Here is a 27,879-nt window from a genome sequence, read left to right as displayed (position 1 = left end):
TTCTGTTGCACTGAGAAATAATTTATTACACACACATAACACGGGGAACCAAATGCATTATAAAAGTAAAAAAGTAAATTCTATAAAGTGATAGTGGCTGACCTAATTCGTAAGAGCTTTTCTTCACTCACTTTAATAACATCTTCCGAAAGGCCGGATTGTGGAAGTGTGTGGTTCACTTTAAACAGATGTGTAGTGTTATAGTATCTGGAATTTAGTGTAGATCATTGTTTCGTTAGACTAAAAAATCATATTAATTTAAACGACTGCTCTTTTTAAACCCTTTTAAGCCTGGAAAAATGAGAGACGAGTGGAGCAGGTGTCGGCCTCTGCCCCAGGACAGAGCACATCTCCGGCACAGTCTGCGGAAAGCAGTCTGGGACAGAGCACCCCGGCGGCATTTTGACACAGACTTTTAAAATGTGTGGAACTTTGTTAAAACCGTCTCCTTTCCAGATCAAAGGCCAGCAGCAGCCACTGGATGTGTTCATCTGCGCGAGTGGAATTTTAAATAACCCGTCTTAGCACAGTCATCGAGACACGGCAGCTTCCAGCCGTGAACAGAACTGGGGCTGGCTACTCCACTTCCCAGCAAGTTCCCCTCAGTTTCCAGAAAGTACATGGAGTCCATTATACCAACTGGGATCTCAAAATGCTGCATGAGTACGAAGCTTATTAATAGCAATATGCAAAACAGTAGAAATAAAGTGAGTAACTTATTATAAAAATGAAACAAGGCACTTTTGACAACTGTCCGCGAAGCTGAAATGAACACTTTTTCCTAAAGCTGACTCACAGACCCCAGGAGACTTGTAAAAAGTGCAGGCCCTGACTCTACTCACTAAAGAAATTCACCAATTCAACTTGGCACAAAAGAGTTTAATTACCATAAAGTGCATCACTTGGCTAAATATATTAAAAAGAAAATCGGCCAAGAATAGATTATAGTAACATATTTACACAAACGGGAATAAAAAGGCAATACCAGGAGCCAACATAGTTAGGAACTTTGTAATATATATATATCTTTTTTTTTCTTATAACTCCTTATTTACTCAGAATCTGTATTTTCAAACGAGTATGCCTTGATTAGCAAAAAGAGGTAGTGTTCTGAAAGAGGCAAACTCCTGATTCTATAGGTAAAGATTTAAGATGAAGATTATGTGGAAAATAAACAAGTATAACGATAACCTGGGATGCTTCGTATAGTATTTTGATATTAATGAATTATAGGCTATTTAAAATAAAGGCTATTTTATGTAATTACAGCTCTTTCAAATAATTTTTCTTTGGTACCAGAAAGTTTCCTACTTTTAAACAGCAGTTAACATTCTAAATAAGCAATTTCTATTTGGAGATGGTAAACATGTCAATATTTAAAACAATTCTTTACCACTGACTTAAACTGTCAGTGCAACTATATCATGTCAGAGACACAAAGGAGTATATGAGAGCAACATGCAGCTCATGTCCATCTGACCAACATGACTGGCAATTTAAACACACATTAGTTTGGAGCAATATATTGGCAAAACACCCAAATAATTTATGCACACTATAAATACAAAGACTGAATAAAAGACCATTTAAAGCATCAGGGAATACAGTTCCTATCCCAATAACTTCTCTTTATGTAAACTTTATACACATGCATTCTTGCTGTTTTCTGTAAGTGCTTCAGTCTTTCTTTTTTTCAGCGGTGGCCACTCCGCCGGGAAGCTGCTGAGCTGCAGACACAGAGGCAGCCACGTGGTTCAGTCCTCAGCAGCGTAGGCCACTTCGGCCACTTCCACCTCCGCCGCGCAGGCTTCGGGCTCGCTGAGACCGCGCGGCTTGTCAGCAGCGCTGAGAAGAAAGAGACGCGTCAGTGTCAAGGCTGGTGAATGCTATCACCTTTAAAATGGAAGAGCACTGGAATAGGAATCAGAAATGGAACATTTTTCACGTGTGACTGCCAGAGAACTTTCTGAGCTATATTTTAATTCCTCAGCTCTCCCAACACTTATCAATAAAAATCTAGTTTGTAATTACCCTACACACAAATTTGTTGTCATAATTATAGCTTAACCATTATCACTGAAGTATTAATAATTAACTTGGACTTATATGCAATAAAAATTCTGTGGGCTTTAAAAAATATGATTTTTTGTCATTCTTGTCGCGTAGGCAGGGTGCTGGCGAGTATAGTGCCCACACTGTGAATGGATAAAGAATGATATTGTGGGAGATTAAAGTAATTTATCAAGATTTACAAAAAAATTAACTGACTCACAGCCCAGTTCATCAGACATGGCTTCAGTTCCAGTGACAAGCAAACGCGCAGCAGACGCCTGAGCCTCGAGTGTAGGGCGGCCTGGAACACCGTCCTCCTGCTGGCCCAGGAGGCTCAGGCGCAGCGAGTTCATACAGATACCCTATCGAGGACTCTGACACTCCCTGCAACGCCGCAGGCTAGGCCGCAGCCGAGGGAACATTCCACACCTGCACTCTTCAGCCGGGACTTCTGGCTCAGCCTCCAGCACAGGCGCCGCCACCTCCAGGACGCGCTCGCCTTTGGTGCCTGGCCAGTGCGGCTCCTCGCGGTCTGCACACAGTGCTCTGCAGGGGGGGGGGGGGGGAATGACAGGCAGGTTAGCTCCCGCCCGACCCTCGCCCGCTGGGACGTCCACTGCGGGAAGGCTGCAGCCCTCCTGACGGACCCTGTCAAGTCTGAATGCAGTCACCCGGCTCACGCACTGCTGACTGAGAGTCACAAACATCAGTGTTCATGCTTAATTTAAAACGATTTTAGCATCACTACATGGCGACGAGAAGGCAAACTGGAAGTTCTGTATATGAAAATGTGGCATACATGCCTAGGAACAAAGATACCATTTAAATAGCCACAATGAATAATGTTTATCCTGTCGAACAGATAGTGGCTTATTATCCTGCTGTTTCCTATCCTTCCAATGTTCAGGCTCCTAAATAAATAATCAAAAGACAATTTTCTCAACTACAAGGAAGCACGCCTGAAGTCTATGACTCCATTTGGAACTAGGAGTTTCCTAAATCATGAAAATACAAGGCGTCTCCCCCAGAGTAGAGCTGACTGAGTCTGGCTAGAAGCACAGGTATGGCAACACACCTGATCCTGCTCTCTAGCGTGTCTATACGAAGTTGCTTCTCACCGAGCAGTTTCTTCAGCGATTCCACCTCTTTTTGTTTTTCAAGTAATTCTTTCTGAAAACGGTAGTTTGTATCCTCTAAAGTTTCGCAGAAAGCCTTAGAAACAAACAAACAAAAATCATGTGCAGGAAAAGAAAGTTAATTACGTATATAGTGTCTTTCTCAAGATCATGAGAAGTCAAGGAACATGGACAATCAAGATAGTAGGTTTGCAACCTAAACGACTTGTCTGTACCTTTTCTGGTCTCTGCTATCTTAGCTCTTTGTCTGAGGAGAATATGTGATAGATCTTTCAGTGCAGAATGGAAAATTACTAACCACCACTGTATGAGTTTTTATTCTCCTTGGTCTGTTTTTGCCCTGTCCTAAATAATTATATTAAAAAAAACAATTATATTTAAGGAAAAAGACCTGTTAACATACTATGATTTAATTTGTATTAGTTCGGTAAGTAAATAGTAAATCCAAAAGAATCTACAAACTAATGAGAGATTTAACCAAGGATATGACACATAAAATAAATATACAAAAATCAAAAATATAAAATAAATTAGAATAAAAATATCAATTATGATATTAAACATAAGAATAAGTCCTATAGCTTCCCTTAGAAGTTTAAGAAAAAACTTAAACCTTTATTGAAGGACTTAAAAAGTAAGCAAAGATCTCACAGGAAGATTCACTCCTATGAAGACAGCACTCTTCAAAATTATGGAAGAGAATGTAGTCAACTTAAGGAACAAGGCAGGGAATCCTAACCTGCCAGACACAGAGATGCTAAAGCCACAGTAATGAACAAACCATGGACTGAACAGACAGACAACCTCAACAAAAAAACAGAATGACGAGAGAGAGAGAGAGAAAGAAATGTTCTGGATTTGAAAAGTATAATAATTGAAATGAAAAATCAACAGCAGCCTGGAGACGTCAGGTTGAATCAGTGAACTTGAAGATGGATCAACAGAGAAACTGTCCAACTTGAACAGAGGAGAAACAATGACTGAAGAGAAATGAACAGCACCTCAGAAACATGAAGTACAGTATAGAGTACAAACATACATGTAACAGGAATCCCAGAAGGAGAAGGGTGGAAGAAAAGGACTGGAAAATTATTTGAACAAATGATGGCTAACAACTTTCCAGGTCTGATGTTGAGCATTAATCTGCCAAATCCAAGAAGCTCAATGAGCCAAACTATGGCAAACACAAAGAGATGGATACCTCAATACATCATAATCAAGCTGCTGAAAGCCAAAGAAACAAACCATCTGGAAAGCAGAAGGGCACAATGACCCATCGTGTAGAGGAACGACAATAATCAAAGGCAGACTTTCAGTAGGAACAGTGGTGTCCGGAAGACATTGGGATGACAACAAATAGCGAAGGAAAAAGACCTGTTAACAAACTATGCTTCGAAAATGAACATTCTCAGAAGAACAAAGACTGAGAATTTGTTGCCAGCAGACCTGCCTTACGAGAGATATGACATTAAAGCCTTGAAGCTGAAAGGATTGACTGATACCAAACGATAACACCAATCCACAGGAAGAAAATAGTAAATCTATGAGTAAAGATAGAAGAGTGTATAAAATGCTTTTTCTCATTTCTTCTCTTAAGTCCTTTAAAAGACAAAAGATTGTGAAAAGAAATAATTACTGCACTGTACTGTTATGCATAGGTTATAAAATATACAACCGCAGCAACACAGAGGGAAAGGCAAAGAGAACAGTCGGGAGCCAAGTGTTTAATTCCTTGGAATTAAGTTTTATTCTGAAGTAGACTGCGTTAAGATGAACACTATAATACCTCGAGCAGACTAAGAAATAACTAAGAAAAAAGTGAAAATTTCTACAGAGGAATCAAAATGGCACACGTATTTGTTTCACACAATTAAGTTAGGCAGTTCAGGGGAAGAAGACCCACACCGATGAGAGAGAGGAAACAAATTGCAAAATGGCAGATGTAAAAGGCAGATATGTCAGAGTCTATAAAAGACCAACACCCAACCATATGCTATGTAGATGGACAGACTTTATATCGACAGACACAAACAGAAAGCATGGAAAAAGCTATGCCATGTCAACAGGAGCCATGAGAGTGGCAGTAAACAGGACTGTGGTGTCGACATGAGGACAGGGAACTAGATCAATGAAGAAAATTAAAGTCCTTTTATTTTCATTTGACTTTTGATAAAGATTTCAACACAAATCAGTCAAGGGAGTGACACAATTAGATATCTATAGAAACTTAAGACTCTAACCTCACACCTTACAAAAACATTAGTATGGGATTGGGCCAGAGACCTAAACTATAAAACTTCTAAGAAAAAAAGTAGGAAAAGAAAAAGTAAAACAATGGGGAGAAACCAAGATGGCGGTATAGGTAAACACCGAACTTGCTGCCTCCCACAACAACTTCACAAATACAACAAAAAGACAAAACGGACATCATCCAGAACTACAGGAAGGCTGGCTGAGTGGAAATTCTACAACTAGAAGGAAAGAGAAAAGCACACTGAGAGTCAGGAGCTGCGGAAGTAAAGTGCGGAAGTAAAGTGCAGAGGTACGGAGGCTCGAGCGCGTGAAAAGGGGCTGGAACCTGAGGACTCCGCTGTCATTTTCAATCGGGAGGGAGTCACAAGCTCCCGACTGCTCTGAACTCCAGTTCCGGGAAGTCCCTGGGGACCCAGGACTCATACGGGGAGAAACTGGACTGTCTGGCAGCGGGCAGAACTCGGAACTCAAGGGCGGCTTTCCCTCAGAGGTGCTTGCAGCAATTAAATTACCAGGACACTGAGACTTGAGGCCCCTTAGGGCAGGGCTGAGGATCTGCCATAGCTGCTTGCTCCGCCCTGTTGATTCCCTGAGACCCCGCCCAACCCAGGCTGCAGCAGAGGCTTTTGCGTATGAATGCCCTGGCCCTTTGCAACCTGAAAATTACCTAACAAATTACAGCTGGGCCAGACAGACCCAGAACTTCCAAGAGAAGGCCCAAGGCCCCACAGCAGCTTGCATTGCTTCACAGCTGGGCCTCATCTGGGCACCTCCAAACTCCAAAAAAGGAAGGGGAATCTGCAGATCTTTTCCTAGCTCCTGCTGGGTAACCTCAGGCAGAGACTAAATTAGCACCTCCTTAGATCCAAGAGCCAGTGTACCCAGTGGTCAGAGTGGGACCATCCAGATTACAACTCCTCAGATCCATAAGGGACACACTCAGGGGGCAGACTCAGTGAGCACCAAAGCCCCACTGAAGCAAGTCTTGCTCCAGAAGGGTGTCTTCAGCACAGAAGTTCTCCCACTGCAGACACAGCTGATTCTAACTGCCAATTGGCCTGGAGGTCAATTCCTCCCAGTGATACCTACAACAATCAAGGCTTAACTACAACAAGACTGTGCACAACGCCCACAAGGGGGTGCACCAAGAGTGTCCACCTCAGGTAACTGGGGAGGCTGAGCCACTGGGCCCTATAGGACACCTAGCACACAAAACCACTCTACCAACACAGGGAAGCATAAAAAATGCGGAGACAAAGAAACAGGTCACAAATGACAGAAATGGAGGAAAGCAAACGACTGGATATAATCGAGTTCAAAACCACGTTTATAAGGTTTTTCAAGAATTTTATGGAAACTGCCGATAAATTTAGTGAGACCCTGGAGAATATGAAAAAAGACCAACTAGCAATTAAGCATACACTGACTGAAATAAAGAATAATATACAGAGATCCAACAGCAGACAAGAGGATCCCAAGAATCAAGTCAAAGATTTGAAATACGAAGAAACAAAAAATACCCAATCGAAGAAGCAAAAAGAAAAAAGAATCCCAAAATATGAAAATGGTGTAAGGAGCCTCTGGGACAACTTAAAGCGTACCAACATCAGAATTATAGGGGTGCCAGAAGATGAGAGAGACCAAGATATTGAAAACCTATTTGAAGAAATAATGACAGAAAACTTCCCCTACCTGGTGAAAGAAATAGACTTACAAGTCCAGGAAGCACAGAGAACCCCAAGCAAAAGGAATCCAAAGAGGACCACACCAAGACACATCATAATTAAAATGCCAAGAGCAAAAGACAAAGAGAGAATCTTAAAAGCAGCAAGAGAAAGAAAGGCAGTTACCTACAAGGGAGTACCCATACGACTGTCAGCTGATTTCTCAACAGAAACCATGCAGGCCAGAAGAGAGTGGCAAGAAATATTCAAAGTGATGAATAGCAAGAACCTACAACCAAGATTACTTTATCCAGCAAAGCTATCATTCAGAATTGAAGGTCAGATAAAGAGCTTCACAGATAAGGAAAAGCTAAAGGAGTTCATCACCACCAAACCAGCATTATATGAAATGCTGAGTATTCTTTAAGAAGAGGAAGAAGAAAAAGGAACTCTTACCATTTGCCACAGCATGGATGGAACTGGAGGTCATTATGCTAAGTGAAATAAGCCAGTCAGAGAAGGATAAATACCACATGATCTCACTCATTTGTGGAATATAATGAACAACATAAACTGATGAACAAGGACTGATCCACAGACAGAGAGGCATTGATTGGACTGTCTGGCCTTGGAGGGAAGGTAGAGGAGGGTGGAGGTAAGGGGGAAAGATCAACCAAAGTAGTTATATGCAAGCATATAGGCCTAACTAATGGACATAGACAACGGGGGGTGGGGGGGGGGTGAGGGCATGAGCAGGGGGGTGAGGGGGGAGGGGGTAATGTGGGGATAAGGAAACATATGTAATATCTTAATCAATAAAAAATATATTAAAAAAAAAAAGTAGGAAAAAAATCTTTGTGACCCTGTATTAGGCAAAGAGTTCTTATGATACAACACAAAAAGCATAAGCCATAAAATAATAAAATGAACTTCATTAAAATTAAAAACATTAACACTTTGCCCTAACCCAGGGGTGGGCAAACTTTTTGACTTGAGGGCCACAATGGGTTCTTAAACTGGACCGGAGGGCCGGAACAAAAGCATGGATGGAGTGTCTGTGTGAACTAATATAAATTCAAAGTAAACATCAGTACATAAAAGGGTACGGTCTTTTTTTTTTTTTAGTTTTATTCATTTCAAACGGGCAGCATCCGGCCCGCGGGCCGTAGTTTGCCCACGGCTGCCCTAACCGGTTCGGCTCAGTGGAGAGAGAGTCAGCCTGCGGACTCAAGGGTCCCAGGTTCAATTCCGGTCAAGGGCATGTACCTTGGTTGCAGGCACATCCCCAGGAGGGAGTGTGCAGGAGGCAGCTGATCGATGTCTCTCTCTCTCTCATCGATGTTTCTAACTCTGTATCCCTCTCCCTTCCTCTCTGTAAAAAAATCAATAAAATATATTAAAAAACATTAACACTTCAAAAGACCAATAAGATGAAAAGACACATACAGACTGGGAGAAAATATTTATAAATGATGTATCTGATAAAGGACTTGTCTCCAAAATAAAGAACTCTTACAACTCAATAAGACAAACTAAAAAAAAATGAGCAAAAGGCTTAAGCAGACAATTCATCAAAGAAAACATGAATGGCTAAAAAGCCCATGAAAAAGTGATCAACATAAAAACTTCATTAGGGATATGCAAATTAAAACTATTGAATGCCACTACACACCCACGAGAACGGCTATAATCCAAAAGACAGATAACATAATATTATTTCATCAATGCTCTGGTCAGAGCATGCCCTCGCCTCACTCCTCTCTCTGCAGCCTCTCTCCCACTATCTCTGCAGACACTTGGTAGGACAACAGGGAGTGGTGGGGATTGGAGGGTGCTTGCTCTGTTGAAAAGGGCAGACAGCTCATCCTGAGATACTTGAAGCCTATGGGAAGGAAGACCCAGTGGCCACAGCTCTACCGATCTTCCAAGAGGAGCTGGGATGTAAATTTTAAATGTAAAATCACTCTAATTTTTAAAGCCTAGGAAAAGAAAAAGAAAAAATATTTGTGAGGAAACTGGAACTTCATACACTACTGGAGGGAATGTAAAATGGTACAGACATTTTAGGAATCACTTTGTAAGTTTCCTAAAAAAGTTAAACATGATTTGCCATGTAACCAAATATTCCTCTCCTAGGAATCAACTCAAAAGAAATGAAAGCACAGGTCCACACAAGACTGTTTGTAACAGCGTAGACTGGAAACAATCCCACTGTCCCTCAATGGTGACTGGGTAAGCAAGATGTGGTGTATGTATACAATGGAAAACCATCCAGTATTTAAAATATTGATAGAGGCTATAACGCAGATGACCCTCAAAAACATTATGCTAAGTAAAAGAAACTAGATGCAAATACTACGTTTTTATATATACAGCATGTATATAATGTTATAAATACTGTACACATAAAATTATATAACTGAATACTGATCTTATATAGGAGCACACACATACATACATATATATAGTGTGACTGTATTTATATGAAATATCCAGAAAAGGCAAATTTGCGAGTGAAAGCAGACCAGCGCTGTCAGGGGCTGGGGGCAAGGGCTGCACAATGGCTGTAGGATTTTTCCAGGTGATGGGAGTTTCTAAAACTGGATTATGGCAGAGCTCTAAAAATGTACTAAAATTGTTAAATTGTACATTCACAATGGATTAGCAAATAGCAACTTTTATGGATAAAGACTTCAATAAAGCTGTTTCTAAAAAGCCATGGTATTCACTCTAATACAAAGAACTGACTTAGTTTAATTGAAAACATTACAAACCTACCAATTAAATCTGTTCCATTTAAGCACCATTAAAACATTTGGGGGGAAAACTCAGAGAAAAATTCTAGCTAATCTATTATTACGAAATCTGCTTGGATAATCTAGCCAATTGCTTCAAGAAATAGGCCACGTTAACACGTCAATTAGTGTAATCTGAGCAGCACCAGCCCAGGCTGAACTGATAAGAAGATAATACCTTCCACCTCTGAAAGCAGTTTTCACTTTGATTTCACCTGTAGGTTCTTGACTTTGATACTCAGACAGAAGAAAACTCAACATACAAACAACACTTTTAAATGCAGTAAAACAAATTTGCAAATAATTCTTTTTTTGAAATAGTACAAATAAAGAGGATATAATGCAGGACTTAATTTTAGAGCTGCACTGACGACGTGACATCTATGAGTTTTATGTTTTCACTGAACCAGGTACATGCATTTCATTGAAAGAAACCTCTGACTCAAACACTAAAAAGCTTTCTGTGCAAAACCCCCGTGGTCTGCAGTTATGATATTTTGCTGTTTGCTATTCCATCCCAGGAACAATGCAGTTACTGTGCTGAGTTACTGTTCCTCTCTTCATGCGACATATAACACGGCACTCACCCTGCTTTCTTCCAGGCTATCGAATGGACCTGGTGGATCGTCCAGACAAAGAAACTCTCTCACCGCCAGGCTTTTCAAAGGGAAAAGAAAATTAGCTGGGGTACAAGTAAGTTTACCAAAGGCTGCAAAAAGCAAGTTACTTTGGAGCTACACGGCGTTTTAAGCAAGTTGGCTGCTGATATACCAAAATAAACGAGCTGGGTTATGTGGCTTCATGCAAGTAACCAAATACAAACATAAAATATATAGAAGATGCAGAGCTTTAAAACTATTTTCTAAGATCTTATGAACATACACAGAGATGGAGAATTTACGCTACTTAAAAACTACAGGACATAAACATAATCCGGAATAACACTAAAGGGACCAGTCCAAGTGGTGAATAGATAAGAGATGATATCTTTTCAAAGGAATGCCAGCTTGAAGTAGTCTAAAAACGGCACTATCCTGCTATGGAGAAATACTATTTCTAACTTATACTCCATTTGTTTCTTTTTCAGGAGATACATCTAAAGTATTTACTCTGAAAAAAGTTAAGAATTTTCTTGCAATCTTTTTTGTTGTACTACTTTACTTAAAATATTTTTTCTTAAAGAATTCAAGGGGAAAATTCTGACCATGCCATTGTTGAATTACCATAACTTTTGAAATAATGAAATATGGTATTATGTTTAAGCTCTGGAATTATCAGAAATGGGGTAAGAGTGTAGGAAATTAAGCTCCCTTTTAACAAAAATAGTCCACTCTCTAAAAGAAACTTTGGACAGACACAAGTCTGTGCATGTTAAATCATAAATGTGGATATTTACCTTTTAAGGCATAAGGTTCAGGAATGTAATTTCTAATGCACTTTATAAAGGAGACGCTGACCTTTCCTGAAAAGGGAATGGGGACTTTGAGTCCAGTTCAGGCCAGATAGGTTGATGACGACAGGGGATGGCCATGAAGAGAAAAATGGAATTTTTAATGAAATGTTCCCAAAGAAAAATAACCTGAATTAATATAGAGGAGCAGTGTCAAGAAAGCAATCCACAAGGTCTGAAAGAAGAGCACATTTCTGGGCTGTAAAATCTTGACAATGTAAGTAATAAAACACACACACAGTCAAGGACACAGAGGAAACTGGAGTACCCATACCCAGGGAAGAATAGAGGCGGAAGGGATCCTAATGTGGCGGAGCTTTAAGCATCCATGGCTTGCTTTTCATCCCTTTACCGTGTTCCGCCAAGAAACACCTACCGAAACGGGGACTACTCCGTCCTATGTTTGAACCTTATCCCTTCCCTGAGCTGGGGCTTTCCTCCTGGCAGCTTCTATTCATGAGTCAGTTCTGCTTTTTGGAACCATTCGAGATAAATCTAAGTCCTTCTTCATACGATAACCCTAAAATATGTCAACAATGTTGTATTTCCTCTAACCTCACGTCTTCTCCATGAAGCACTACTGATACACCAACATTTCCTTTCCTTTTCATATCACAAACTTAATTGACTACTTAAAGCTTACAGGGTCTCTGCATTCATGAAGCCAACATTTCTTCCAGACTTACTGAGGTATAATTACAAATGCACACATTTAACATGTACAGCTTGATTTGATATATGCATACGCTGTGAACAGCAATCAAGCTAATTAACATTTACATTATCTCACATTTTCAAAGTATGTTGTACACACAGGGCAACATATTCAATTTTATTTAATTTTCACAACAATCATGTACAGTGAGGATGGGCACTATTTCCAATTTTACAAACGATACCAAAGTCCAGAGAGGTAAAATGACTCCTCAAGGTCACACAGCACAGCCTGGTAGAGGCAGCTCTTAAATCTCCTCCAAGTATAAACATGTGCCTTTTTCTACCTTTCAATTCTCTTCCCTTCTATTATGGTTCATTTGGATTCTCTCCCCTTGCCAGGCACCTCCCTCACCACACTCAACCTGCCTGTGCCACTCGCTGATCGAGGTTTCTGGAACACTGCTGGTGATCTGATAGCACAGAGAAGGGGACCACCTTTGTTCTTTTGGTTTAGGTATACTTCCCACCTACCCATTATTTATATCGGAAAACCATCTATTAGGCAGAAATGAGCTACAGGAAACAAATTATCTCGAGATTGAGAAGTCAAAAGTTTGGATGAAACCGTGAGATAATGGCTTTTAAGATTGAAAAGCAAAGTGCTGAGCAGTGTGGAGAAGGGCCTTTTTAATACTTTCCATGTTTGACAACCTAACATGAGACATTATTTTTTCATGGGCTTAGACCAGCCGTGGGCAAACTACGGCCCACGGGCCGGGTCCGGCCCGTTTGAAATGAATAAAACTAAAAAAAAAAAAAAAAAAGACCGTACCCTTTTATGTAATGATGTTTACTTTGAATTTATATTAGTTCACACAAACACTCCATCCATGCTTTTGTTCCGGCCCTCCGGTCCAGTTTAAGAACCCATTGTGGCCCTCGAGTCAAAAAGTTTGCCCACCCCTGGCTTAGACGCTGGATGCCCTCATCCTTTAGTAACAGTTTTATGTTCACAAATTACTCTGATCACTGGAAAGCTGCTGCTGGAAAAGAAAATGTGAGTAAGGGAACTCATGTCTCTTTTTATACCTTTAGTTTATAGTAGCAATTCAGCCACGGTCAGCAGTGATGCCAACAGGGACCTGGCTATAGGAATCTGTTTTTGGAGAGGCTTTTCCATTTCATTCTCTTTCTAAAAATCCTCATGACCTAGGGCTCAGCAGAGCTCCACTCAGATGAAACCCAATGGACTCCCTAAGTTTTTTATTTTTTAAACATCACCCGAGGATATGTTTATTGATATTTTAGAGAGAGAAAGGAAGGAAAGAAAGAAAAGGAGAGAGAGAGAGAGAGAGAGAGAGAAAGAGAGAGAGAGAGAGAGAGAGAGAGAGAGAGAGAGAGAGAGAGAGAGAGAAAGAGAACAAAACACTCCAAACAACTGAGCCACCCGGCCAGGGCTATGGGGCTAAGTTTTTTTCCAGTATAGTTCTGAGTTCTATTCCATGCCCTGCTTTCTTTAATCTACAGCATTAAGGATGAAATTTAAACTGGTTTTGCAACTCTGACTTACAAAACACTTTTCAGTGGCTCCTATATATTCCTTCTGCTTCAAAGGCCTGGGAGAGGCGCGTCGTACTCCCAGCTGGGCCTGCCAAGCAGGGGGACAGGCGCTCCCGGAGACCGTGCTGGGGGACGAGCTCCTCAGAGTCCCGGTGCCTTCGCCCTGGAGAAGGAGCCCTCGCCCTGCGTGCTGGCTGGAGAAGCTTTAGACCTGACAGGCGTCTGACTGCCACATGCCCGGTTCTGCTCAGTGACTTCCCATATGGTATCAACGTGTGCTTTATAAATAAGTGAAGTGAGTTCCAATCAAATATACCAGCGTCTGTTATCATAGAGCAGTGATGGCGAACCTTTTGAGCTCGGCGTGTCAGCATTTTGAAAAACCCTAACTTAACTCTGGTGCCGTGTCACATAGAGAATTTTTTTTTATATTTGCAACCATAGTAAAACAAAGATTTATATTTTTGATATTTATTTTATATATTTAAATGCCATTTAACAAAGAAAAATCAACCAAAAAAATGAGTTCGCGTGTCACCTGACACGAGTGTCATAGGTTCGCCATCACTGTCATAGAGTCTATGGCTTAAACAGAAGTCATTTTATTTATTTTTACTATAAGTCATTAAAAAAAAGGTCTTATACTTTTAAAAAAAATTTCCCACTGACAGGTTCAACTCCATCCCTAATCTCTCTCCTGTATTCAATCCTTTACACCAGTGGTTCTCAACCGGTGGGTTGCGACCCCTTCGGCGGTCAAACGACCCTTTCACAGGGGTCGCCTAAGACCATCCTGCATATCAGCTATTTACATGACGATTCATAACAGTAGCAACATGACAGTTATGAAGTAGCAACGAAAATAATTTTATGGTTGGGTCACAACATGAGGAACTGTACTCAAAGGGCCAGAAGGTTGAGAACCGCTGCTTTACACTGTGCTTCTGTTGGATCTGATGATGAAGTAAGTAAAGCACCAGGACAGGAGGGGAAGTGCCTGACTGAGGGAATACCCCACACCTGGAGCTAAGGTGAGGCACGCTCAGCAATATCCAGTCCCTTTTTGTTACCTACAGCAGCGGTCACCAACCGGTGGGTGGTGAGGTCCGAAAGGTTGGCGACCGCTGACCGAGAACCGTCTCAGGACTAGGAAACCGGAGATCAATCCGGACCAGTGCTGCCTCACCTGGCCTAGAGGAGCCACAGGTGGCCTCCTTCCGCCTGTCTTTATCATCCCGGCAAATGTGCCGTAACTTAAACTCTTCCGTTGATCCTCTTAAAGTGTTACTGTATTTTCAAACTTCTTAAAAAACTGCTCCACCCAGTGAACCTTCTCCTTCTATTTACTGCTTTATTTTCCTTTTTTCTTCCATAGGTATGAATCAGTTTACATTTCACATTTTCAAAAAAGACCAGTCATTTAATAGCTAAATCTGCTCTTTATCTTAAATATTATACTTTAAAAGGAAAATACACCCCTAAAGCTAATGCTGACAATTCATTAAGAGGTCAATTAAAAAATTAGGTAGAAAAATGCACTAAAAATACTAGATACTAATTCTGTCAAAACAAGATTAGGCACCAAAGGTCACTGCATGAAAGTATTATTGAGGGATTTCAGACAGAAATATCAGTTAGCATTTCCCATTATTCTCCACCAATTAAAAGAAATATTTTTAAAAATGACATTAAATGCCACCCTGAGGGTAGGCATCGGGACTGGGGATGGAGCTGGTGACAGCGGGGGTCAGTGTGGAGCTGGTTGTGGGTGTGGAGCTCACGTTTGGCTTCCCGTGGGGGCCTAGTTCAGACCGTGATCTCACCTAGTTACTCTTAGCCCACGTGTGCCCGACTCTCAGCCTTATTCCTTCTAATCCAGAGCAGTACTTCAAACCCAGCTGAAACCCGCCCCGCCTCCTCCAGCAAGAGGGAGCACAGCCAGATCTTGGTGTGGCATAAAGCCCACAGGGGGTCAGGAAAGCCAGGCCCCGAGGAAGTGGAGTTTTCACTGGGCGCTGAAGGATGTATAGGAGGCGTTGTCTAGGCCGGGGCTGGATGGCAGGAGTGTGAGACACTGCCTCTCCAGGGAGGCCCTAAGGGACAATGGAGCAAGGTGACTGTGCTGACGGGACAGAGGATGACAACAAAACACGAAGTCAGAAAGACAGGCAGGGAGGCAAGGAGCGGGATGAGGTAAACTGCATTAGACAAGATCACTGTGCTGCCAACGGGCACGGGAGTCCGAGTGGATGAGGGAGACCGGGACAAAGTTCCACAATAAGCAATGGAGGTAACACTCATCAATAACTCGGGTTGATGGAGGGATGGGGCAGCAGGCAGAGTTGAGTGGAATTTAAAACATAAAGGAAGGGATAAGGGGCGCTGGGTAGACAGCTGCTGGTTTTGGGGGGAATTCTGGAGAGTCAGCTATTGAGTCTGTTTTCGGTTCAGGTCACTGAGATACCGGTTGTCAAGGAGCAACGGCCTTGTGGACCTGAGAGGGGTCTGGCTCACAGCTCCTTCCGTAAGGAAAGTGAGGGTGGCGGGCAGAGGCCTCAGGCGGCCATCACGCGTGGGCAGCAACATTAAGAAGCACGATGTGTATCACGTGTAATAGGTGCTATAAGAAACTGAGAAAAAGGGCTGAACAAAGTGAGACAGCTGGTACTAAATCACAAAGCAATTTTCTTGTAAATATATTGAGAAGCAAAAAACCCATACAGATCCTTTCTCTCCCTTTATAATGGTTCTTGGTATTTTTGATTGACCTTCTATATAAATTAACTCAATTTCACAATTTTCATAGTTTTACATTACTTTGAAAAAACATAAAATATATTACCCTCAAAATTATATAGCAGGGGTCCTCAAACTTTTTAAACAGGGGGCCAGTTCACTGTCCCTCAGACCGTTGGAGGGCCGGACTATAGTTTAAAAAAAAAACAACTATGGCCAAAACCGGTTTGGCTCAGTGGATAGAGTGTTGGCCTGCGGACTGAAGGGTCCTAGGTTCGATTCCGGTCAAGGGCATGTGCCTGGGTTGCGGGCACATCCCCAGTGGGGGATGTGCAGGAGGCAGCTGATCGATGTTTCTCTCTCATTGATGTTTCTAACTCTCTATCTCTCTCCCTTCCTCTCTGTGGAAAATCAATAAAATATATTTAAAAAAACAAAAAACTATGAACAAATTCCTATGCGCACTGCACATATCTTATTTTGAAGTAAAAAAAACAAAACGGGAACAAATACAATATTTGTATTTGCACGTGGCCCGCGGGCCGTTGTTTGAGGACCCCTGTTATACAGTGTCATATTAGCCAAAAAGGTGAAGGCCACTTTGTTTAAATGATTGCTAAAACACTAAAAACTAAAAATCAAGTTAACAGTTGAGTGGTCTGAACAGACGATACGCTGAATTTTTAACTTTGCTGACTTTGTAAAAGTGTTAATACAAATCAAACACCAAATAGTCCTTACTGAAAAAAAGAAAATTCCAGGGAGTGTTAGTGGGCAAGTAATTATGTTTGTTTTATAGATTTTGTTCCCTTGCGTAACTATGGTCCTAGACTTATTCTTCGGTTTTAACTAGTTGTTGAAATGCATTTATAACCTTTTATTTCAGTTTGTTACATACCAGTGCGCAATGTCCTTGTGAGCTACTAAATTTTGAAGAAATGCTTGCAATCCTAACTTTCTATCTTCTAAAAAGTCGGCATTGTAATTATCTTTAAACCAGCGTTTTGGTGGAAGTGCTAATCGAAAGCCTGGAAACATCTCTTTTAACTGAAAAAGAAAAAAGAACATATATTGGTCAACTTTATTATACCAAGTCTACAAACCTCTCCTGTTGACCAGGTACAACTGCTCACGAAATAAGCTTAAAATAGAAGAACTGAATCCAGCAAAGCTTTCTGCACCTTGTTTTGCTTCTTGACTTCTCCCAGTTGTGTACACACAGGAGTTACAGTTGCTCCACCTCCTTGTCAACACTTGCATTGTCTGTCTTTTCAATGTTGGCCATTCTAGTGGGTGTGAAGCAGCTTTCACCTTGGCTTTAATTTGGATGGCTCTGTTGACAAATGGTGCTTACTTGCATCTGCATATCTTCTTTGGGGAATTATCTATTAAACACTTTAGACCCTTCACTTTTTAGAAAAAAAATTAGTTATTTGTATTTTTGTTAAATTGTAAGAGTTCTTTTTATACTCCAGATATAAGTCCTTTCTCATATGTATGACAAATATTTTCTCCCAGATTGTGACCCATTTTAACACTCTTCACAGAGCATATATTTAAAATTTTAATGTTATTGAATTCACCCACTTTTGTCTTTTATGGGTCATGCTTTTTTAGATCCCAAGAAATCTTTGCTCACTCGAAGGTTGCAAGGATATTCTTGTATGTTTTCTCCTGGACATTTATAGTTTTAGCTTCTACATTTTGGTTTATGATCCATTTTGCATGTTTGGCTTAAATTTTACTTTCTTAGGGAGAGATTTTTCCAACCTGCTAAGCTGTGTTAGATTTGCCTTTATACACTCTGTTCAAGTAACTAGCTGTGTAACAAGTCACCTCAAAACACAGTGACTTAGAGAACCATTTATTAGGCCATGGACTCTGTGGGCACAGTGAGGCTGGCTTATCTGTCCCACAACGAGCGGGGAACTCAGCTGGAAGATCTGAAGGTGGGAGCTGGAATCACCTGAAGTTCATGCCCACACGTGTAGAAAATGCTGCTGGCTGCTGGCTGAGATCTTAGCTGTGGTGTCAGCCACAACCTTAACATGGAATGTCTTGGACTTTCTCACAGCATAGAGGCTGGGCTTCAAGGGGGAGCATCCCAAGACAGGAAGTCAGGATGAAGCTGTGTACTCTGTATGACCTGGCCCAGACAGGCAGCATCAGTGCCTCTGTCCTTTATTGGCTGAGTAGCCCAAGGTCACCCAGGTTCAAGGGGAGGGGACATAGATTCAACCCCTTGATGGTCAGTGGCAAGATTCTGGAAGCATTGCTGTGAACATTTTTAGAAAAGACAACCTACTACAAATTCAAAAATCACCACCTTATTTTTAAATGACATTTATCACAATGTAAATAACGTTTATTTAATTTTGGACTCTCCTAAACTAGTGATTCTAAACCTTGGCTGCACACTGGAATCACCCAAGGAGCTGTGAAAGACATTAATGACTACGTCCTACCTCTGCCAGGTTTGCATTTAATTAGCTGGGGTGTGGCCTGGGAACTAATTTTAAGAAGCCTTCCAGGGAAGTCCAAAGGACAGCTGAGGTGCCCTAACCGGTTTGGCTCAGTGGATAGAGCAGGGGTGGGCAAACTTTTTGACTCGAGGGCCACAATGGGTTCTTAAACTGGACCGGAGGGCCAGAACAAAAGCATGGATGGAGTGTTTGTGTGAACTAATATAAATTCAAAGTAAACATCATTACATAAAAGGGTACGGTCTTTTTTTTTTTTTTTTTTAGTTTTATTCATTTCAAAGTTTGCCCACGGCTGGGATAGAGTGTTGGCCTGAGGACTGAAGGGTCCCAGGTTCGATTCAAGGGCATGTACCTTGGTTGTGGGCACATCCCCAGTAGGGGGTGTGCAGGAGGCAGCTGATCGATGTTTCTCTCTCATCGATGTGTCTAACTCTCTATCCCTCTCCCTTCCTCTCTGTAAAAGATCAATAAAATATATTTTTTAAAGAAAGGACAGCTGAGGTTGAAAGCCATGTGACTGCTCCGCGACGATTCTGTCGTACTCACTGCTGCGTCCCTCATGCCCAGCACGGTACGGTGCCTGCTGCGCTGTAAGCAGTCCGTAGTCTGTGTTCTATAAGTGCATGAACTAAATAAAACCATGTACACTCATGTTTCTGTTCTTAAATGTAAAACTGAATGCCACAAGGTAAGGAAAAGGACTGACCAAAGGGAAAAATCCACAGTGTGAAATGTTAAAAAATCACGTTTTGTCTATATTTCTATAAATATGTGAAGATAAAACAAGAAGCAAAAACTAGAAAGCAACTTGGACTACTGAAAACCTTGATTTGATTTCAAGATGTAGTTAGATATTCTTGGTCTTGGAATTTTATTATTTAATGTTTGTAGTGAAAATAATAAAAGGCGTGAAGGGGAAATAAAAAATCTTTTCATTAAGTTTGAGCATTAAAATTTAAATGTCCCATATGACCACATGCATAGTTAGGCGTTTTTCCTCCTTAAAAATTATCCTTAGAGGAAGAAGTCCCACTATTAACTCCTCACAAAGTGTTTATATTATGCGTACTCTGTACTATAGATTATGGGTAATTAACAACTTTATTTTGAATAAAGTACAATTTGGAAACTATACATTAGCTTAAAGTAACTTTAATAAATGCTAGTTTTTGTCTTTCATTACATTAAAACAACACATTTCCTGCAAAAATGACATCATAACAGGCATTTGATGTTTCTATAAACAAGTTTCCAAAAAGGACCCATGACCTCTGCCCCGGTGCTGCTGCTATGCTTTCGCCACCTTTCCCAGTGAAAGGGACTCTGCAGCTGTAACTGGGATCACTGGTGGCTGACCGGAGCACAGGGACATTATCTGTGAGCCTAGTCTCACCACAGGAGCACTTTCAGTTGCGCTTCCTGGTGCTGGTGGCAGAGGAGAAAGTCCGAGATGCCAGCAGGAGGCCTGGGCTCCCTGGCTGGGCTGCTGGAGGCCGGCACAGGGCTGGAGAGTGGCTCCCGGAGCTAAGCACCACCGCTGGCTGACAACCAGCGAGGGCGCAGGGACCTCAGCCTTACAACCCGAGAAAGAGAACTTTGCCAACAGCCTGAATGAGCCTGGAAGCTGATTCTTTCCCGGAGCCTCCTGATAAGAGTCGAGTGGAGCCCAGAGCTTAATACTGACCATGTCTGAGCCTCAGCAGCTGACCCAGCTGAGCCCACTCAAATCACACCAGATAATAAACAGGTGCATCTTAATTACATTTGTGCTAATAAGGTTAAGATTTTCACATTTTTAGTTTTTGTTTTCAAAAAAGAAAGTTATGTGTAGAGATGGGACTTCAGGCTATTAAAGTGAAATGAAACGGTATTTTCTTTTTCTTCTTTTTTTAAAAAATATATTTTATTGATTTTTTACAGACAGGAAGGGAGAGAGATAGAGAGTTAGACACATCGATGAGAGAGAAACACCGACCAGCTGCCTCCTGCACACCGCGCCCACTGGGTATGTGCCCACAACCAAGGCACATGCCTCCGACCGGAATCGAACCTGGGACCCTTCAGTCCGCAGGCCGACGCTCTATCCACTGAGCCAAACCGGTTACGGCTGAAACGGTATTTTCTTAGGAACTAGCAAAGGGTTACCGTCATTTAAATAATTCACAAGGAAGAAAAAACACAAATATAACAGATGAATTGTGTGAAACAGATAATAATTCAAAACTGAAAAGCTAGTTTTAGATTTGTTAAGTACTTACTTTATCATTAAGCCTGGAAAAGTCCGTGTATCTTCTGAAAACTACCCAGCTTTCTTCCGGGTTTTTCTTTACTTGTATCTTATATACCTACAATAGGGGAGGGTTAAAGATATGTGTAAAGATATTTAAAAATTCAAATCAAATATCTAAAAAACTTTTACTCGACAATCTAGGTCCTAACAATTACTATGTAAAAAATATCAGAAATAATTTAAAACCTGAAATGTACAAATATTTGATGTAGGCACAAAAAGCAAGATTTTTTTCTTAAGAAACAAGACTATGATAAATCTGTGACAAAATGCCTTTTTTGGTGCACACTAATAATAAATGAACTTATCAGTTTCCAAAATATATTTTATGCCACATATTTTAAACTCATAAAAAGAATAACTCGTGCCTAAAAAAGCTATGAAACACAGCCACTCTTGTCTTATATAATCAAATTAATTTTTAAACTCAACACTACAAGGCAAAATTTTGAAATAAATTTGATGTTTTAATCTTCAGAGCTGAAATACAAGCTAAAAAATATCCACATTAGATAAAAGTTTATATTTCTATAATTATGCACAATTATCTAGGCTATTGAATAGAAAAACTTGTTTGAAGCATGTCACTATTTTAAAAAGCTTACAATAAGAATAACTAGATTCTATCTTTTTAAATATATTTCTTTGTTGATTTCAGAGAGGAAGGGAGAGGGAGAGAGAGATAGAAACACCAATGATGAGAATCATTGATCGGCTGCCTCCTGCACACTCCCCACTGGGGATCGAGCCCGCAACCCAGGCATGTGCCCTTGGCCGGAATCGAACTCGGGACCCTTCAGTCCTCAGGCTGACGCTCTATCCACTGAGCTAAGCCGGCTAGGGCTAGATTCTATTTTTCATAAGTATAATTTTAGAGTTTATTATGAGGAAGTACTTTTTATAACAGAATCTCAAGGAAAATGTGGTAGCTTCTGGTACAGTGTTCTGGGCTAAGCTATGAAGATGACAGCATCTGCCAAATGACGGACACCCTTCTACCAGGTAACTTGTCCTGAAGTCGGCTGTGCAATAACTTCCCACTGTGGCTCTGAAGCTGCACTTCAGCCGCGAGGCTACTGGCCACCTGAAACATGGCCAGTCCACGTGGACAGTGCTGACTGTACCGGAAACGTGGCCAGTCCACGTGGCCAGCGCTGACTGTACCGGAAACGTGGCCAGTCCACGTGGACAGCGCTGACTGTACCTGAAACGTGGCCAGTCCACGTGGACAGCGCTGACTGTACCTGAAATGCGGCCAGTCCACGTGGACAGTGCTGACTGTACCTGAAACGCACACCAACCTTAGTCTCCCCCCTTACAGACAGACTTCTTTCAGGTTTTAAGGGGAGGACATAAGGGTGACAGATGAATCCTTTAACTTTGAAGTAAAACACAAGTGATTTATCTGTGTAACATATAAAAGTGAGGACCCTTTAAAGTGTCCAGAAAGTCCTGATCTGAGATAATCGTAAGGGGGATCAAAGGTCATAGTGCCTGGCACTCAACAGGTACTCAAAAAATGTTAAACGAACCACTAAACGAACAGGACTAATCTTGTATCTGCTGTTACCCCTTCCTCTTTGAGGTCTTGAAAGACTATGTGCCACTGCCTTAAATTTGCCTGGGAACTTGCATTTTCACACACATCACCTTGATGAGCCAATGTGAGGATATGAACCACCAGTTTATTATAATTTTGAAAAGCACTCTAAAAAAGACCAGGCCTGGCCGGCTTGGCTCAGTGGTTGCACATCAACCTAATGAAGCAGGAGTTCATGGTTTGATTCCCAGTCAGGGCACATACCCGGGTTGCAGGTTCGATCCTTAGTGTGGGGCGTGCAGGAGGCAGCTGATCAATGATTCTCTCTCATCATTGATGTTTCTATCTCTCCCTCTCCTTTCCCCTCTGAAATCAATAAAAATATATTAAATTTTTTTTTAAAAAAACGTCAGGTTCATGAAGATTTCTCAACACATCATCACTCTTATGATAATTTAACTGTAAAGATTGTCTCTTCATGAATTTTCTGAATGATTTTTTTCTTGCAGGTCCTTCTGTATCAGTGGTTCTCAACCTTCTGGCTCTTTAAATACAGTTCCTAATGTTGTGACCCAACCATAAATTATTTTCATTGCTACTTCATAACTGTAATGTTGCTACTGTTATGAATTGTAATGTAAATATCTGATATGCAGGATGGTCTTAGGCGACCCCTGTGAAAGGGTCGTTCGAACGCCAAAGGGGTCATGACCCACAGATTGAGAACCGCTGTGTACTGCTGTAAATCTGCAGCATGAAATGACATAAACATATAAACTCTACCTCAAGGAAATACAAGAGAAAGAACAGGCTATTTCAACTGATATGTGAGTTCACAAAGTTGCTGTGTACATAACCACATAAGCTGGAAAAATTCAAACTAGCAAAGAACAAAAAAGAAAAAAGAAAAGAAAAGCAAAAGCAATTGGGAACATCCAACATCCACACCTACACATAAATCTAACCAAAAGATGTCAGACCTCTGCCCCGAAAACTACAGAACGTCATTATAAAAAACAAATGACTAAGTAAAGGACCGAGTTCACAGATTCAAACGCAGTACTGTAAAGGTGTCAGTTTTGCCAGGTTGGTCTGGGTTCGACCCAATCCCAATGCCAGGGTCCGGAGCAGCCAGTCCTGCAGCACACCACAGCCGGAGCACGAGGGCTGCCAGCAGCAAGGCCTACCAAGAAGCTGTAATGCTCAGGACTGGGGAATTGGCAAAGGAGGGGAAAACGGAACCCAGAAACAGACCCACACATTTACGGCCATCTGATCTGTGTCATAAGCAGCATGCAAATGCAGAGGAGAAAGAGTGGTCTTCTCAATAATAGCCTGCTCACTAGAACGCACACGGAGAAAGAAAGGCCTTGACCCTGCCCCACACCATGGAAAACACTTAATTCCAGATGGTTTTCAGATCTAAGTATGAAAGGCCCAACAATAAAGCTTTCAGAAGAAAACATAGGACATTGTCCAGAGGGAGTAGGCAGATTTTAAAGAGTGCTGGCCATATAAGAAAAAGTTCATAAACTGGACTACATTAAAAGTAAGAGATCAACTGAAGGACTTGTATGCATGCATATAAGCATAACCAATGGACATAAGACACTGGGGGGTAGGGGAGGCCAGGGGATTGTCAAGGGCGGGGGGGAAAAGGAAAAAAAAAAAAAAGGAGACATATGTAATACTCTTTGTAATACTTTAAGCAATAAAAAAAAAAAAAAAAAAAAAAAGTAAGAACCTTGTCCTAACCGGTTTGGCTCAGTGGATAAGAGCAAGAGCAAGAGCAAGAGCGTCGGCCTGCGGACTCAAGGTCCCAGGTTCGATTCCGGCCAAGGGCGTGTCCCTTGGTTTCGGGCACATCCCCAGTGGGGAGTGTGCAGGAGGCAGCTGATTGATGTTTCTCTCTCATCGATGTTTCTGACTCTCTGTCCCTCTCCCTTCCTCTCTGTAAAAAATCAATAAAATATATATATTTTTAAAAAAAGTAAGAACCTTTATTTATCAAATGCATCACTAAGGGAATGAAAAGGCAAAGCAGAGAGTGAGATGATATGATACATGTTCTGAAAAAAGACTTATGTCCCAAATGCATAGAAAACTATGCATAAAGTAGAAAAGATCTTGAACAGACTCTTCACAAAAGAGAATACCCAAATGGCCAAAAATGCCTTCGATTTAATTAGTCATTAAGAAATGCAAATTTAGACCACAAGGTGATATCACTCTACCCACTGGAATCGCCAACATGAAAAAGACGGAAAGCACGCTATGTTGGGAAGGTGTGGAGTAGCTGGAACTTCATACACAGCCTACGAGTGTAAATTAGTACAACCTTTCTGGTGCATCGTCCGTATCTTCTAAAGTAGGGTATATGGTCCAGCAATTTCATTCCTCGGCTGATATCAAACAGAAATGCATCTATGAGTTTACTGAGTGACAAGTACTAAAAGGTTCATAGCAGTAGTACTTTCAAGAGCCTCAAACTGGAAATTATCCAAGTGCCCTGCCACCGGAGGATGGATGAACATTCACGAAAAGGAACAGTATCAGTAATAAAAATGTGCTACCTGGGATTACATGCAAGGTCAAGCAGGAGTCTCACAAACACAATGCTGAAGAAACACACCCAAGAGTACGCGCTCCACGATTCCACTTTTGCAAGGTACAGACGTAGGCAACATTCACGGAGCCTGTCAGCAAAGAGGGTGCTGCCTGGAGGAGAGCCTGGTGGTGGTTCTGGATGCTAGTTACGCTCTTTCTTGACCTGTGTGCTAGTCTCACACATATGTCTGGTTTGTGCCAATTCATTCAAGTAAAACAAAAGTTTACTACAATGACAGAATTTAGAGTGTAAAAACCACGTGAATTTCATCTTTAGGAAATTACAAGTACATACTAACGTCAATCAATTTAACACAAGTGTAGAATAAGGTGAGTCAGTCTTTCACTCTACAGGTGTGCAGCAAAGGTCGATACTCACAGTGAATTTCGCTCTTTCTTCCATCACTTCATAACCCAGAATAGTAGGGGTAGAAGGCCTATCTTCCAAATTCGCTGCTTCAGGATTCTGCTCTTCACTTTCTCTTGGTCTAGTCGAATACTCAATGCAAGAATCGGCATTTGTAAACTTAGTCCTGAGGAGGGGGGTGCTACAGACGGATGAGGCGCTATCCCTTTGACCAGGTGCACTGGTCTGTCTCCTGGTTCCTGTATTTGAGTCTTCCAACTGGCCTTTGGAAGAGTCTGAGCTTGCTGAGAGGCTCCCCAAAGAGGAACTTCTTGGGTTTCTGCTGGCTGTGAAGCTGGAAGCAGAACTCCCTATGGGCATGGGGACTGGGACGTAAGGAGTTGCCATCTTCCTCGGGGCTTTGCAACCAATCTGCACACTGCTGAGTCCACGCACTTAGAGAACTGATGTGCAATCCATTATCTTCTTCTCGGGAATCTGCTATCTAAACATGAGAAGAACATACTGAAAGACTGGTTTTAACCTGCAGCATTATCCAAAAGAAAACACAATGTTCATATCCATTTCTCTTAATTTTGTGACCCTTTATTACTTTATTTGGAATGAAAACAGGCCCCAAATCTCTTCTTTTAACTGCAAAATGCATCTCTAAGGACTCTCATTTGCAAGGCAAAGAAAGCAGAGCTGCTCCGCGCCTTTTTCTTGACGCTTATGTTATCCTTTCCCCACCTTATTTCTTGGTGACAGATTTTTGCAATGCTTATTTCAACCTTCCTGAGGCTTTATTTTCGGCTGACAGTCCTGACGTACTATACAGGGCACAGGGAGGGAAGGCAAATGATTCCCATCACCTTTTGACTTAATTAGTGAAATTCTAAAAAAACCACCCGAAGGAATAAAGTGAGCCAGAAGCTCAGATGCTACCAATAGCAACTGCTCTTAAAGGAACAGGTCATCAAGTCCTGGATCGAATGCATCTGAAAAAACACCACCAACTTGGTCAAACGAAGTAATCAGACAAGCCCCAATGAACATGAAGCTTGCCGCCACCAAGATGAAATGATTCCAAGTTTGAAAGTTCTCCCTCGTTTCCAGATGCCCACGGATTCCGCCATGCCGCAAGCCGGGGCACAGACAGTTGTGCACAGCGCAAACGCTAACTTCGCTGTCAGCAGACCTCGCTGATCTTATCTCAGAATAATTTCATAACAACCCGAGGAAAAGGGTTGCACTAAGATGGTAAATAAGAAGCTGAGAGCCGGTCGCCACTGCACACCGGCGATGGGACAGCGGCGGGGCTGCCTGTCCGACGGCAACCCGCAGCCGCAGCTGCAAGGAACGCGGGGAGGGGCGGCTCGCCCGGGGCCGGGGCGGAGGGAGTGTTAGCTCAGCACGTGGCTGCGGGCAGCCCTCCCGCCGCACCCAGGACCTGGGTTCCGCAGCGTCCCGGGTCCGCCCGGTCTGCAGCCTCAGCCCGCCCACGGCCCGCGGGGCCGCCCGGCGCCCAGACCCACCCGGAAACCCTCGGGCAGGTGCGAGGCGAGCCGGAGCCACTCGCGGGGACAGGAGTGGGCGGCGAGGGCAGCGGGGACACCAGGCGCAGCCCGCCCCGCCGGGGTCCCGGGCCCCACGACGGTCGCGCCCTCGCCGCCCTGCGCCCGCGGAGTCGGCGGTGGCCTGCGGTGGCCCGGGGACCGCGCGGCGCCCTCCCGCGAGCCCGCCCGCCCCGGGGCGCAGGTGTCGCCGCACGCGCGCCCGGGACTCTCCGCGGTCCCGTGCCCACCTGAGCCACTCCGCGGTCCCCTCCAGCACGCTGCCCGGGACTGTCACCCCGACCTCCGGCACCGGACTCCCCGTCCCCACCCACGCCGCGCGCGTCCTCACGTGACCCGCTGCCTGCCGCTCCCGCCGCCTGCCGCCTGCCCGGAGCCCACGCCGCGGAGCGAGGGGCGGGGCGACCGCGCACCCGGAAGCGACGTCACACGAGCCCCGCCCCCGGAGGCGTGGACAGGGGCTGGGCCAGGGCTCTGGCAGCTGGCTTGAGCCTGGTTTTGTGGTAAGAATTCTTTTCCCTCCGCCCTGCTTTATTCGTATATATTTAGAGAAACTCGGGCTCGGGATCTGGTTTGCCCGACAAGGAATGAGAAGGCGAGCATTCCCGGGGGAAGCTAAGGCTAACGGGGGTGGGGCTGGGCTCCTGCTTTGCATCATGGGACTTGTAGTCTGCACCCGCTTGGGCTGGTTCTGGTAGGTAATAGGTGGTTTTCCAGATTTAGCCGCGCTTTAAGG

General features: G+C 42.7%; 1 protein-coding gene across 7 annotated transcripts; it reads right to left on the bottom strand.

The window, feature by feature from the left end:
* SNX16 (sorting nexin 16) lies at positions 1 to 27,499 on the bottom strand. 7 transcript variants are annotated; one of them, XM_059672633.1, is made up of 8 exons: positions 27,374 to 27,499; positions 25,603 to 26,074; positions 21,045 to 21,131; positions 17,202 to 17,350; positions 10,488 to 10,557; positions 3,171 to 3,264; positions 2,482 to 2,598; positions 1 to 1,845 (listed from the first exon to the last, which is right to left on the bottom strand). In XM_059672633.1, exons 2-8 carry the CDS (start codon positions 25,975 to 25,977, stop codon positions 1,694 to 1,696), a joined length of 1,044 nt encoding a protein of 347 aa, XP_059528616.1. In that variant the 5' UTR covers positions 25,978 to 26,074; positions 27,374 to 27,499; the 3' UTR covers positions 1 to 1,693. The 7 variants fall into 7 exon arrangements, with proteins under 7 accessions (XP_059528616.1, XP_059528617.1, XP_059528618.1 ...); XM_059672634.1 differs by having other exon boundaries at positions 25,603 to 26,067; positions 27,374 to 27,498; XM_059672635.1 differs by lacking the exon at positions 27,374 to 27,499 and having other exon boundaries at positions 3,128 to 3,264; positions 25,603 to 26,071.
* Between the last annotated feature and the right edge of the window lie 380 nt (positions 27,500 to 27,879).

Source organism: Myotis daubentonii, chromosome 17 (genome assembly GCF_963259705.1).
Source record: "Myotis daubentonii chromosome 17, mMyoDau2.1, whole genome shotgun sequence".
In the NCBI taxonomy this organism is placed as follows: Eukaryota; Metazoa; Chordata; class Mammalia; order Chiroptera; family Vespertilionidae; genus Myotis; species Myotis daubentonii.
Note: the sequence above shows the minus strand (reverse complement) of the source record. Positions and strands in the feature narration are given on the sequence as shown.

Bases quoted from the DNA above. Each gene is read 5' to 3' on its own strand.
- SNX16 (XM_059672633.1), bottom strand. From the start codon at position 25,977: ATGGCAACTCCTTACGTCCCAGTCCCCATGCCCATAGGGAGTTCTGCT. The intron at 21,132-25,602 runs GTGAGTATCGAC...CCCCTATTGTAG, and splicing joins AAGAAAGAGCGAAATTCACT to GTATATAAGATACAAGTAAA. The intron at 2,599-3,170 runs GTGAGAAGCAAC...CCCCCCCTGCAG, and splicing joins ATCGCTGAAGAAACTGCTCG to AGCACTGTGTGCAGACCGCG.